The sequence below is a fragment of the Lissotriton vulgaris genome, chromosome 1_2 (genome assembly GCF_964263255.1).
Source record: "Lissotriton vulgaris chromosome 1_2, aLisVul1.2, whole genome shotgun sequence".
In the NCBI taxonomy this organism is placed as follows: Eukaryota; Metazoa; Chordata; class Amphibia; order Caudata; family Salamandridae; genus Lissotriton; species Lissotriton vulgaris.
The window spans coordinates 214,732,995-214,748,309 of NC_141686.1; the positions used below are offsets into that span (position 1 = coordinate 214,732,995).

A 15,315-nucleotide genomic window follows, 5' to 3' on the forward strand; every position below is an offset into this window, starting at 1 on the left:
CTTGTTCTAGTATGGATGACAAACTATCTCTCATACATGGTGGAAGCCCAGGGGATTCCCAAATTGTGGCAAAATTTGAGTAGTAAGACAGCCCCAGTCTTTTTCTAATGATAAGCCAAGTCTTAGTCCATGATTGTAGTATTTTAAGTTTGATTTTTTTGAAAACTTTCTGGCTTGCGAATTTAAACATAAACCCGTCCACTGGTAGGTTTGCCCCAATTAACATGGCTCTATACATCGACCCATTCGAAAGGTTGGTGGGTGTTTTTAAAAGCATCCTAGAGTGTGTCATCTGGAAGGCCCAAGGATAATATAATAGGTCAGGCAAAGCAAGACCTCCCTTCTCTCTTCTCCTCCTCAGCTTTTTCCATGCGAGTCTGGTGGATTTATAGTTCCAAATAAAGGAGTTAATTTCTCGTTGGCTTTTTTCAATCATTTTAAGATTAAAAGCCAAGGGAATAGCATTGAAGGCGAAGATAAATTTGGGGAGGATACACATTTTGACTACATTTACTCGACCTGTTATGGAGAGTGGCAAGTGTGACCAAGATCTCAACAACTTTTTGCTCTCGGTGTGTATTCTGTCCAGGTTGGTTTGACCAATATTGCCCACTTCTTGGGTGACTCTTATTCCAAGGTACTGCATGGAGGTTGGGACGTTTATCCCCAAGTGTAGATCTGGTATATTCCATGTCATAATTTCGGTTTTACTCGAGTTAATGTCATAACACGAGATATGCCCAAATTCCGCCGCTCGCTGGATGACTACCGGAAATGTTGTTGTTGGATCAGATGTAAGATCAAAATGTCATCAGCGTATAGTGCTACCTGCCTCTCCCACTCCCCGAAACCAAATGATGGAATTTTGGCCTCTTCCCGTAGAACCTGGGCGAATGGCTCAATATATAGATTGAAGAGGAGTGGGGAGAGCGGGCAGCCCTGCCTTGTACCTCTAGTGATATTAAAGGCTTCCGTCAGGACACCATTGACTAGTAGCCTGGCAGAGGGAGCACCATAAAGTTGGAATATCGCTCTACAGAATCTCCTTCCAAAATTGGATTTTTTAAGGACATCCTTGAGGTAGGACCAATTGACCCTATCAAACTCCTTGGTTGCGTCTAAAGTAAGGGTGGCCAAGGGTAGGGAAAAGGCTGAGGCAATATCTATAGCTCCTATCAGATCGTGAGTTAGTTCTGATAGTTGTCGACCTTTGATGAAACCTTTCTGGTCTTGATGTATTATGTTGCCTATTACGCCGCTCAGTCTTGTTGATATTATCGTTGTAAAGATTTTATAATCGTTGTTAAGCAACGATATTGGTCGATATGACCCACATTCCCGGGGAGATTTTCCTGGTTTTGGGATAAGCACGAATGTGGCCTCCCCCCATGTTTTTGGCGGTGGATTTCATTCTATTAAAATATCATTAAATAGAGCCATCAGCACGGGGCGATAACATCCTCCAGTGATCTGTATATCTCCCCTGGGAGGCCATCTGGGCCAGCCGCTTTCCCTTTTTTAGTTTGACGTATTGCTTTCCTCACCTCTTCCTCCGTTATCTCGCTCTCCAGGGATTTACTCTGTACCGTTGAGAGGGCTGGGAGCGTGATTTTTTCCAGCCATCTGTCCCTTGCAAGTTGGTCATTGGGAAGGTCTTCTCTATAAATTGCCTCAAAGTAATCATAAAAGGCTTTACCTATTTCTGAATTAGAGGGTCTTACTGTAGCCTCCCCCCGCTACCTGATTTTCTCTGATATATTTTAGGGCTTGATCAGATTTTATTTTCCAGGCCAGAACTTTCCCGGCGGCTTCTCCAAATTCAAATTGGGAGATCTTACTTGCTTCCCACCTTTTGTTTAGCCTTTCTTGTAAAATATTTTCCAGTTGTACCTTCTTTTCAGCTAGTTTTATCTGTTCCTGTGGAGTTGCCGGGAGTGTGTCAATTTTTTGTTCTAGTAGTCTCATTTCCTGCTCCAGGTTGGCTATTTTGTCTCTGTATATTTTACGCCTATAGGAGGCTCTGTTGGTAATCTGACCTCTTAGAAAGGCGTTAAAGGCCTCCCAAACTACAGCCAAGACTGAAGAGCCCAAATTTAGATAAAAAAATATTGATGACTCTGCTGCCAGGAACTTGACCTCTTCATCCTCGAGCAAGAGTGTCCGGTCAAACGACCAAGATGTTAATTTAGTCTTGCTGTCAGATCTCATTGTGAATGTTAAGGCGGAGTGATCCGACAGATGTAGAGGGAGGTAATCTATTGTTGTCAGAGTGTCTTTCAAAGAATAGCTGAAGAAAGCATAGTCGATTCTAGACTTGTGCTTAAAACGGCCGTTCCGAAAAGACACCCCCATTTTGTTGCCAACTTTTTCTCTCCATTAAATCTGCCAGGCCTAGTATTTAGAGATAAGACTTTTGAATCGAGCAGCAACGTGCCAAATTTAAGTGGAATAGTTGGAAGTGCAGACCCCTTCACAAGAATAGCAATGAGTAAGACCAGGGGCTGTCAATAGGGGGACGTATTGGGGAAAAAAAACTACAGGTCCCAGAGTGCACCTTGGGGGTAGATGCAACGAAGGAGCTGGATTATAAGGCAAATTCAACGGAATTGAAGAGAGCAGCCACAATTAAGGGGGCCAAAAACATCAAACAGAAAAGGCCTAAAAACAAAAACCTAAAGATCTCCAAGGGCATTACTCCGTCGTTGCGGTCCTTTTTTAAATCCCTACCCCAGGTGCTGGAAATTCCACAAGATATGGCAACATCAAAAACTCTGGGTCTGCAACAGGACAAACAGGAGTGTCAGCAGGATATGTTAAAAGCCGCTTCAGGGGAGGGTCATCTTCCCACTCAGAGTTTGGATGGGACAGGATCAGCGGCTCCTTCAGGGGGTCCCACGCTCAAACCCAAATCACCCTTAAATGCCACCCCACTGAGTTGTTCAATAATCTCAGAGGCTTGCAATGCTAGTGAGGCACCTAACCCGCAGGAGCGGCGGGAAGATGAAGGGGGGGATACTATGCTAACATCAGGAAAAGAGGTGAGACAGGAGGAAGCAGACCCGGGACGGGAGGAACTTGGAGTGGATAGCACCCTCGAGGCTCTTGTTAGCTCTATAACTGCGATGAGAGAAGAAATAAGACACGATTTTGCAGTTTCCAAAGCTAATCAGAACGAGATAAGAGCGTCCTGCGAGATATTGGATCAGAAAGTCGATGGCCTCTGTGAGAGAACTGAAATATTAGAGAGTTCAGTGGGAGCCCTGACTTTAAACCTAGAGTCTGCAAGATCTAAAATACAAACCCTCCAAAGAGATGGAGAGAGCATGCGGGAGCGAATTGAAGTGTTGGAGAACTACACCAGACGCAATAATATTCGACTTTTGAAGATCCCTGAGGGAAAAGAAGGGGCTAATCTCAAGAGCTTTATAGTAAAGGTATTAAAGGACTCTCTCAATCTGGACGAGACAGTAGAAGATCTTAAAAGAGATATACAATGAATACATCGTGACCCCTTCCGTCTGAACCCGGCAAGAAATAAACCTAGAAAGGTGTTAATTAACTTTCTGACATATACACTCAAGGAAAAGGTATTGAATCTTGCCCTGAAGGCAAAAACAATGCAGGGCCCAGATTTTTCTTTTGAGAATCTGTCAGATCTTTCTAAAACCACTCTTGATAGACAGTGGGAGCTGGGACAGCGCATGGAAAAGTTTAGATCACTAGGAGCTACAGTTAAGATGAGATTTCCTGCATTCTTACGGATCATGTACAATAACAAGATGCCCAACATCCGCTCTACACAAGATGCAGATGAACTATTAGAGAGCATACGAGACCACGCTCAGGCCCAGAAAGCAAAATAACTTAAGCTCAGGTAGAGAGATATAGAGGTACTTATAGGTCCCATATGCCTGCCCCTATTGTCTTTCTAGCTCAGACTGTTAAGAGATGGGCAGAGAGAGAGGGAAAGAGGTAAAAAAAAAAAGGGGGGGGGGGGGAAACCCTAACAATTAAAATTAAACAATTAAAAAAAAAGCAAGATTAAATAGGAGTTAAAAAAAACCATAAATAAATAGAAGGGAAAAAAAGGGGAAGCAAACAACAACAAATATACTTGAAATCAAGAAAGGGTGCAATATAAAAAAAAAATATATATATATCTTTCTTTAGGACAATAGATAGTGGCCCTCCTTACATCTTTACGGGCCGATAATATCAGTTCCAAACCGGTAATTACCTGCAGTAGAGGTCGAAGAGCAAGGCTGTGGCGGGCGTGAACTTGGCCAGACACCAGGCCATAGCAAGTAAGGGGTTCTTCCCAGGGGGGGGTGCAGGGGTATGGGGGGGGGAGAAGGGTAGAAATAGTAAAAAGTCCTCAAGAGCCTAACCTAATTAGTATTCTAGCGTGGACTATTTTTCTAAATCAGACTTATAACAAATCAATACTGAGACATCGCCAGCGGAAAAGAAATATTATGAAGGAGGTAGGGATAGACATAATAAAATGACATTTGTCCACTATATATCCTGGAATGTCAATGGTCTGCGAGTGAGGGGTAGAAGAGAGCGTATTCTACAATACTTGAGAGACTCTCAGGCACAGATCATGGTCCTCCAGGAGTCACACCTACTTAAATCAGAGGCCGAATCCATACTCAAAAAATATAGGTGGATTGATAAATTTTGCTCCACAGATCACAACGCTAACATCAGGGGGATAATATTCATCTTTAAGAAATCTGTAAAGGCGCAAATCCTAGACTACAAAGAAGACCATACAGGGAGATGGTTAATAGTGAGAGTATCACTGGATGGCCAAATTCGTACCCTGGTCGGCTATTATGGCCCCAACTCGGATGATCCATCACATTTAGACGCAGTCAGGAACTATCTTACATTAGTTCAGGATCCAGTGATCTGGATGGAAGATTTTAATATTGTGCTCAACCCCAGGCTAGACAAATCCATAAGCTCTAAAGCCTGCAGTTCTATCAAATCGAGGCAAACTCTTAACGCAAACCACTTTTTTACCTGTTTGAGAGTAATGTGTGTCTTGTGGATGTCACAACTTTAGTTCTGTGTTACTATAATTTATATTTATATAATTCACGCTGCACATTCTACCGGCATGTTTTAAAACCTTCTAGGCACAACCACTCGCGCCTTGGAAGCTTGAACGCACCAGTATGGAGCATACTCCCCATATATGAGCGCAGTACTGAAGAACATAAGTGCACCCCCACTCAATGGAGGGGAGTTGTTGTTTCTAACGCATTCTCTCAATTTTTTCTATTGCACATATACAACGAGAATTAGCGATCGTATGTATTAACGCATGCTTTATTAGCAGCAGTGTTCACTTTATTTTTTCACCATCTTTATTTTCCTATTAAGGTTTATCTAGGAGTGGCAAACACAGGGCTGGTCCTGAGGAAGAGCTAGGGGAAGCTCGAAACATGTTGATCATACACTTCTCAATTAAGTCAGGTTTCTCAGTCTTAACCCCATTTTTAGACATACCAACCTTGGTTAGGAGCCACATTCTTAAGCTAGGTCTCAAAACCCAATACATTGGGTTTTCTTTGATTCCTTGCCAGAGACTTCAGTTCATGTTAGCTGTTCTGGATATCTGGTGGTTACTAGCCTTTTCACCAGCATAGTGAGTCCAGGGCATTCAGGCTACAATCCTGATGTTTCTGCCTCTGTCCTGGGTCTCTGTGACCGCAGCTCTGAGGCTTCTATGACCTTCTCGTTTCTTGTTTCCTGTTTGTTGAACGCCCCAGAGGACACAAGCTACTTCTGCTGTGGTATCCAAAGCCTCAGTGGGCTCAGCATCAAGGGAACATGCCATATTTCAGAAGAGGCTGCAAACTGCCTGCAGGGATGGCTGCTGAATCCTATTTGGGCTAATGGCAGACCCCTCTCCATATGCCATTCGGAGCAGATGGACATGTCACTATTGGGTTGGGGAGGTCATATGGGGAGATTGAGATCACAAGCCTTGTCTCCATTGGAGACCTGCCTTTCAGTTAGTGTTAAAGGCTTACCTATCAACCATCAAAAGGACGCTGGGTCAGGTCATCACCGACTACATCAGTGTCATGTGGTTAGGGGAGGTAGTTTCAAGCACTGTCACTCCAGCAACCATTTACCACCTTCTTTCCGAAAGAACAGGAGAAACGGACTAAGGTGGCATTATTACCCCAGGTTGTGATACCTTTCCATGTCAGACAATCCATCAGTCTTCCAGCGTTCTTTGAAAGTAGGGCGTGGAAGTGCATAAACAAACCATTTCAAGGTGGCTATACCTCTGCATTAAAATCTGTTAAACCCTAAGAAGCAACCCCCAAAGGGTTTGAGGGTTCATTTCACCAGAGCCATGACTGCTATCAATGAATTGGCTTATGGTGTGCCTGTCTTGGGTATCTGTCAGGCCACATCATGGGTGTCAGTTCAAATCTTCATGAAACACTACTGCCCCAATAGCCATGACTATCAAGAGGGACACTTTCCCTTCTCAGTCCTGCAGGATTTTTTGGTCCAATCCTACAGACCCACCACCCTGGGAGGTACTGGTTTGGTATATATTCACAAAGTGAAGAATCTGTGGTTAGAAATTGCCATCAGAAGAACAACTTCCTTGCTTGTTTTTCTCAATTTCTGTCTCTCATTTCTTCTATCAAATGAAAGAGAGGAGCATGCATTGTCCACAGCACGCAAAATATCAGCCCAGCCAAATGCACCCAGCTGCCCTTTCTTGTTGAATGAGGCTCATCAACCATTACAACTTGTGTCTTGTTGTCTCTTCGAGTTGAGTTAAACGGAAGCTTTAAGGATGAAAAGGGCAGCAGCAGCCATGGATGAGCACCTGAGGCTATGGATGACTTTAGAGCTGAGACAAAGCGGCACAGAAAAAAGAGAAATTAATTCTGATATTGCTGCAGTGCCCAACATCTTTATCAGTGAGAGATAGAAAGAGGGCGAGAGAGAAAGAGCGGGACAGACCGCCTGGAATGACACAATGTACACAGGAGAGAGCACAATGCACACTCTTTATGGGAGGGTGAGCTGTGTGACTGACTAACATACAGCTTACGTTGTATTGTCTTTCAGTGATAAAAAGATCCGACAAATGTGGAACTGGAAAAAGGTGGCCCCAAACAGAAACCTGTGGTGATAGCAGATTAACCACACAAACGTGTTTCAGATTTTTGTAATGTAGAAAACTTGTTCAAAGAGATGTGAAACTCAAAAAGAGACCTCAGTTCAGAAATAACTATTTCCCTCTGTGTAGGCACTTTTATCTTCTTCCAGCACAATCTTGCCTGGTGAAGTCTTGCTGCTTTTGTGAGCACTGTTATCGTGCGCAGTGCTTTTAACTATGCCAACGAGCGTGGTCGTACTTTGGAAATTTCACCTCAGTGAAGAAGGTGAATTCTCAAGTACCACCCTGCCTTACCGAAGACCTTGTTGAAGCTGCACGTTACTGGAACACCTGGTCATGGGGACTCGGCAGACTCTGGCTTCTCAGATTGTGAGGGTCGCACATTAAGTAAACACACTGGGAAGAGTGCAGGAAGTGTGGAAGGGCCCTACTCGCAGATGGGACCTGGAACAGGGGCTAGGGACTCCCTGCTAGAGACAACAGCATCTGCTGCCTCTCCTTGCACTGCAGCAGTTCGGTTTCTCCATACTGCACAGTTCAAGACCAATTTCTCTCCTTTTCACCAACGCTTTAGCTTATAATGTTTAGAGCTAAAGCCCGAGTGCGACGATTGTAACAAAAGTAAGCAAATAAAAAAAATTATGGCCATACCTTTTTTTCTGTTTGTTGACTTTTGTTACACTCGCGCTTTAGCTGTAAACATCATAAGCTAAAGCGCGGGTGCTGCGATTGCCTAAAATTAAAGAAATACAAAAAAAGGTTTTTTCCATTTCTTTGCTTTTGAAGTAATCTCAGCACCTGCGTTTTAGCTTGACCTGTTTAAAGCAAAAGCGCGGTGAATGCATAGTAAAAAATAAAAAGGAAATTAATTTTAAACAAGGAGCTCAAAACAAACAACAGTGCAGCACTCATGACGAGCGCCTTGCTGAATATGTATGATAAACAGGGCGGCGCTCGTGACGAGCTCCGTGGTCACTATCTATTGAAGTAAGTATGTAAAAGGAAGTTCCCCTTAAACACAAATAATAATGGTAAAGCGGGCGAAAACAGTAGTTAGGCGCTGTTGCTTCCGGACTAAACGGAAGTCAGTATTGGATTAACAGCCACAAAAAAGCAAGATAACAAGAGTTATGCCAACCTCCAACAAATGGCAAACAGCAAGAGAAATTACAAGGCACTAGGCGGAGTTTCACATAACATAGAGATTACGTGATGTCTCGGAGACACAGTGCATGCGCGCTGCCTAGGCGAGACCTAAAAAAAGGATTGTCTGACCCAGTACTTGTTTTCCATGAACCAACGTATGTTTATTACACACTAGGACTGAGCTAAAATCCTTGAGTCACCAACCTCTTTAGTCTGGGCAAGCAATTGGCTCCCCCGACAGGTCCTCAAGAGTTTATATTGGCAAGTAAGTAAATCTTAGTGCTTCTGTTTCCTGCTTTCTCGGCGTGCCCCAGCAACATGCAGTAAAACATTTATCAAGTGGTTGTAGGGGAGTCCTAGTTCCATGTTTCTCTAGTATATTGTGGGTAACATGCAGTCACTGGCCCTGGTGTAAGTCGCAGGGCAGTCCATAGGGCCAATACTTTTAAAGAACTTTAAATAAGTTGTGGAGCTTCAGACGTAACTGTGAGGCTCAAAGCTTGCAATGTAGTCACTTTTCAATAAGTATCGGGCAAAGCATCATAGCATATGTACATCTTGGAGATCTGAGGACCATCATAGTAAGACTTCTCTCAAAGCATCTTATTCAAGCCCTGGATCTAAGGGTCACAATAGAAATTAATGGGACCTCTTCCCCCTCTAAGTGCTACAGATCAAGCCATGGTGTCAAATGTATTTCTTTAGTCTAAGAAAAATGGCACATGCCCCATACCCCATACCCGCCCCTTTGCACACATCAAGACAAGTAGATAAAATTTTCAAAGTAATTATGGAGTTATAGATGACTTTACATGCCACTGGTGTTATCTTTCATTATATTTCACTTCAATTAATATATATTGTTTCTCTTCCAGAAATTGACAGACCAGGAAGGGACTTCAGTCACCACAAAGGCCATGGGATCACATGCACAATCCAATGAGGGAAACATCAAGGGAGGCAGATGTACATCTCGATTCCTAAAGGATGTCACCAACACAGTAGTGGAAGGCAAGCTGAACGATCAAGGAAAATCTGAATGTTCCAAGGTAGATGCTGGAGAAGACAAAGAAATTGAATTTAAATTAAGTCTTAATGGGAATAATGGCACACATATAGTGAGAGGCAAAGCAAATTGCAGCATCTACTCTGCCCTCAATACACTGGATATTGTTCAAAAACAGAAGGCAAAGAATAAAAATAAAGAGCTCCATTTAGTGGACAAGCATGGTCCAATTGGGTATGTAAATTTAGGGATGCCACTAAAGTGCCTTGAAGAAGGGACACAGTTTGACATGTGCTTTTATCCGTTAAGTAAGAAAGGGGCTTCTGATGTCGTAGAAGACAACTTTTCAAGGGAGCATTACCGTGTATATGATGGTGGGATAAATGAGTTTGTCACATTTTATGTCCGTGCCAAAGGCACCCAAAAAAGGAGGATTCTTTTGTCAAATTTCCTCCATAAATCGAAATATTCACTTTGCATATTTGCTGCCAAAGGGGAATCCTTCCGTGATGCTCTGTGCAAAGATGGTCGCTTTCTTCCATGCCTTGCACAAAGCACAACGTGGAAGATGGTGGACGGAAAAGATTCTTATGATCCTGTATTTGTAGTGGATGCCTATGCCAAAAAAACATTTGAGTTGGAAATGTCCAATCTAAAACAAAAGAAAGTTGAGCATGCCACCACCGACCAAACTCCTGAGCGATTAAGCTCAACAACTGAGAACAGGCTGCAACCTTTCCCAGAGTCTCTCCTGCAATATTACCCTTCATTGACAGATCAAGGGAAACTGATTGAAGAGGCCATAGAGGAAGAGGCAAGAAAGCAGAATAAAAGTCGTAGAGCCATATTGGAACTGGAGAAGGAAGAATTTAGTAAAAGGACTGCTAACTCAACCCTAGTGAGAGTTCATAAAATGTTAGTTGACCGCAGCCGTTCGGTGGGTTATATCACATGGAACAACAACGGAAACCAAGGTACTGCTACTTGCTTTGTTCTGGGAGGTGGCTTTATTATTACCAATCACCACGTCATCCGTGGCATCATTGGTGTAGGAGTTACAGAAGAGGCGTGGCCTAAAATTATAAGTGATTCCACTGAGGTTTCTTTTACTTATGAAGAACAACACTTTGAAACTCGTAACTTTTACTCCATTGAACCCTGGTTAGGACCCTCCGATGAGGGTCTTGATTATGCTCTTCTAAAAATGAAAGAAAGCGAGAAGTCATTCCCCCCTGGCTTGATGCACCATGTTTCCAGTCCACCCTACAACGGCTTGGTTTACATAATCGGCCACCCAGATGGGAAGGAGAAGGCCACTGATGCCTGCACTATTATACCTTTCATTCAGCGCCACCCAGAAACAAGGAGGCGTCTGGAAGAGGAAAGGGAGCAAGGTGACCATCACCCTGACTGTGACACAGAAGAAGGAAGGATCTCTTGCATCCACATGTTTACAAACGAAAGTTTCAAAGAAATAAGAAGTCCCCGAGCAGTGACCTATGATACTAGTTTTTTTCAAGGTTCATCGGGCTCTCCAGTGTTTGATAACTCTGGCCGCCTTGTAGCGTTGCATTCTGCTGGTTATAGATTTAATTCAAGAGGACAGAAGCTCAGTGTGATTGAGTTAGGGTGGGTGGTGGAAGAAATCTGCTCAGATATTAAAAATAAAAATGAAGAGCTTTATAAATGCCTGATAAATGGGTGTTTCAGGAATGAGGATAACAGAAATGTTACTTGTATTGATGTGGACTCTATGGACACTGGCAGTCCAGGTAATCTGAGTGCTGAGGAGACCATGGAGTGCTCCAGCAGCTCATTCAATCATGAAATAGGCCATTATCGCAAGCCCAAACGTATGCGGATTCAATAGAGATTGTCTTCCAAGCTGATTTATGAATATACTCTTGCTTATTAGTAGCATCTGCCTTGTAATAGTAAAAAAAAATGTTCAGCCCCCTTTAAGAGATACTGAAGTTGCGTATGATGTAGAGGAACTTCCAATTATGCAAACCCTGGGTACTGCTTAAGCTGTGTATCCTCAATCGGAGAACGTTTTGTTTGGGTTGATTAAGAATGTTCACTATCCAGGTAAATTGAATCGCCTATCGTAATCTCAATCTTTTAGGAATAAATCAGCCCCACAATATTTTTCATGCACAGTGGGGTCGAGCAAAAAATTAAATGTGGAACATTTAATAGATTCAAAAAAACATGTTTTGATTCATCAAACTGATGAGGGAGGTTCTTTGGTGGCATAGTCTGTCAAATCTAGAGAAAGTCTATTGAAAGCACTACTAATGTTTGATAATCCTGGTCAGCAATTGCAGTCCAAAGCTGTAGTCTATTTGGTTGTATAGCCCAGCAAGCAGACCACTCCTAAATGTGACCATATCCTTTCTTTAGACTGTTCCTTCTTGTTCTCACAGATCCTTAAATTCTGAATTATTAGACATGTCCATGCCATCATAAGAAAGAAGGTTTTGTTGCATGAGTAGTTCATGAGAAAAACTAAAGAGTAGGAGCAACTACCAGCATTAATCAGATGAGACCAGTTACCCTGGCTGGGACATCCCAGACCACAGGCATCCATAGCCTATTTGGAGTCCATACCTGTTGCTGCGGAGCCCATATTCTGGAAGCGTGTGGTTTGTATAATTTTTGACTGTGTAGATTAGGTAAAAAAATAGCTAAATTAATAGCTTTGTCATTTACAATGCCAATAGTTATAACTTTCGCAAATGTGACGCCTATAGCATTTGTAATGCAACATATTTTGTATTTACGTGACTTAGATGTATTGATATTATAAATAACAATGGCTTTTAATTTTTTTAAATAATACTTAAATAAAAATGATTGTAATTTATAATGGCAATAGTTTAAACTTTTGTAAATAACTTTTGTGACGATTATGTTAAGTGTATCTTATTGGGACGGAAATCCAAGAACAGAAGTGAAATATTAACATCTTTTTGTGACATTTGTAATAAAGCTTGAAACATTGAGAGAACATATTTTAACCAGTTGTTGTTGAATGGTTGCACAGATTGATGCTGTGATGGCGCAGAGTGATGCTGTGGTGGCGCTGAGTGATGCTGTGGTGGTGCTGAGTGATGCTGTGGTGGCGCTGAGTGATGCTGTGGTGGCGCTGAGTGATGCTGGGGTGGCGCTGAGTGATGCTGGGGTGGCGCTGAGTGATGCTGGGGTGGTGCTGGGGTGGCGCTGAGTGGTGCTGTGGTGGCGCTGAGTGGTGCTGTGGTGGCGCTCAATGATGCTGTGGTGCTGCTGAGTGGTGCTGTGGTGGTGCTGAGTGGTGCTGTGGTGGTGCTGAGTGGTGCCGAGTGATGCTGTGGTGGTGCTGAGTGCAGCTGTGGTGGTGCTGAGTGCTGCTGTGGTGGTGCTAAGTGCTGCTGTGGTGGTGCTGAGTGATGGTGCTGAGTGGTGCTGTGGTGGTGCTGTGGTGGTGCTGAGTGGTGCTGTGGTGGTGCTGAGTGGTGCTGTGGTGGTGCTGAGTGGTGCTGTGGTGGTGCTGAGTGATGTTGTGGTGGTGCTGAGTGATACTGTGGTGGTTCTGAGTGACGCTGTGGTGGTTCTGAGGGACTCTGTGGTGGTTCTGAGGGACTCTGTGGTGGTGCTGAGGGATGCTGTGGTGGTGCTGAGGGACGCTGTGGTGGTGCTGAGGGACGCTGTGGTGGTGCTGAGTGATGCTGTGGTGGTGCTGAGTGGTGCTGTGCGCTAATAAATAAAATTAAACACATGCTGGACCTTATTCAGCACACTTTGGAGCGCGCTCTAAGAACTGAGCTTTTTAAGCCTTGTACAAGACACCATACTTAGATTCACCCCTTTAGTCTTGGGAACCAGACTGTTTGGTTATCCATATCAAATCCCTTGACTTTGATTTTATGACTCACTGCATTCTGGGAAGTAAAGTCTTGTTTTATTTCAATTGCACTAACACCCGACAGCCGAGCGTTTTAAAAGGAAAGCCCTGGGCTAGACATATCATCCCTGTCTGGAGGGAGAGTCAACAAATTAAGTGTAAAAGTTGAGGCGACGCTGTAAAGAGTCCGTCCACGTGCGGACCCATTTAAATCATTGCAGCAAAGGTGTTTTTGAAAATGTAACTATCTGTTTATTTCTGTAACACACGCACGTGTTTCACCTTAGTGCATCACATTATTAGTATTATAGTTGGAGCAACGTGTTATAAAATCAAATATGAGAGAGGTTTTGGTTCAGCGCATATCCAGAATGCACGTATTTGAAGGTCCTCCTGTGATAATAAACTGTTTCGCTGCAGGTGGCTTTAATTGGTAGCTGCAAAACAGCCTCTGTGTTGCTAGCTCTCAGCTGTGCCTTTCCAGTGTTGTCATCTATGTAACGGGCCCCCAGTGGCTCTTGCAGCCTGCCATGCCAAACCGGTTTACACACATTTTTTAATCCGCCCTAATGACTATTGAGAGGAAACAAACAGGCTGAGGCGGAGTGAGTGGCTTGCTGGTATGTTGTGAATGGATAGCTAGGAAGTCTATAAAAATAAATTAAGGAAAGAGAGCGAGAGAGTAGGTGACGAGCAGAGGTGAGGTGGGGGGAGCAAGCGAGAGGTGGCGATCAGGGAGTGAGACAGTCCAAACACGTGGGTGTTTTGGTGAGCAATAGAGGCGCCCGAGAAGGGAATAGAAACAAGCAAATGCGATGTGAATAAGACAAATTACAAGTAAACTGAACAAGTGCAGTCAATATAGTCATGTTACATTAAGTACAGTGGTGAATTAAAGCTATTCGGGCTCCATTATAAAAAGTCACCAGGAACACTAGAATTTGAAAAGCCAGTGCTTAATTTGTGCCAGTGATTACGTGTGCTAGGTGAGGGTTAACAACTCAAGAGACCTTACAAGCGTAAGGTGTGGCTCTTGAGCACGCCAAAGTTAAACTTAAAGAAAGTGTCAACAAATCTTTACTCCATAAAGTAATGAAAGTTTATGTTGCCATTCATTTATTCCAAATTTTCATTTATCCAAACAGAAGAAATGGGTAGCTCCAATTTAATTCTTGGTTGCATTAATGTGCCGTAAATCATAACATATCAATTGAAGACATCCTCCTTCAATACAGTGCATATTGACCCCAATGCATTTCGAGCCTAGCTTGGCTCTTCTTCAGGGGGTTAAATGTCCAAGGAAACAAACAAACAGGAAAAAGCTATATGTAAATTTAGGGCCCGAAGCTAACGTCACTTAGTCAAGAAAAAGGTTAGAAGAGGGTGCATGAATCAAGTGATGGGTTAAAAGGAGGAGAACACAGTGGAAATCACAATGCTACACGGATGCGGAATATAAAGGAAGGTGGTGATGTTAATATCAGGGATGGACAAGCGGTGTGACTTATGAAGGTGTGAACTGTGATAACAAACACAAACATGTGAACCGGAATCTTGAGTGCGGGGTGAAAAGTGTTCTGCCCATAGAAGAATAATAGTCTTATCGGGTGGATAAATAATGATATACTAAAAATTAACAAGCCGTTCAGAGGTGGTAACTGTGATAATAAACACGAACGTGTGGACCGGAATCTTAAGTGCGGTGTAAAACGTGTGCTACCCATAAAAAAAATAACCGTCTAATCGGGTGAATGGTATATGAAAAGAAATTAGTGAAAAAAGATTTGCAAGCCGTTCAAAGGTGGTAAAAGAAAACATACGAATAGGGAGAACAAGGTGCTTCAAACTTAAATCTCACTGATGCACCGCATACAAAACTAACAGGACACCATGGGACAAGCCCGGATCCAGGAAGCGTGAGGAAACAGTGCGTGCGTATAGAAATAGGACTCGAAACCGGAAGAAAACATCCTTGTGGAGAACAACGCGGATAACTGGCACAAATGAAAAGCCGTCCCGTAAACAAACCAAAATGGTGACATAAGAAATGTACAAGAATACACTATGAATAAACAAGAATACATTGTATACAATGTAATGTGGTAAGCACTGGAA

At 43.1% G+C, this 15,315-nt stretch overlaps 1 protein-coding gene across 3 annotated transcripts in view; it reads left to right on the forward strand.

Annotated features, from left to right (window-relative positions):
* Positions 1–12,170, forward strand: part of LOC147735027 (serine protease FAM111A-like) — a 90,194-nt gene extending 78,024 nt beyond the window's left edge. For all 3 annotated transcript variants that reach the window (XM_086953121.1, XM_086953120.1, XM_086953122.1), the window contains exon 3: positions 9,187–12,170. In XM_086953121.1, coding sequence (XP_086809247.1) covers positions 9,187–11,187 — 2,001 coding nt within the window. In that variant the 3' untranslated portion in view covers positions 11,188–12,170. The remainder of the gene's footprint in view (positions 1–9,186) is intronic.
* Positions 12,171–15,315: the final 3,145 nt, after the last annotated feature.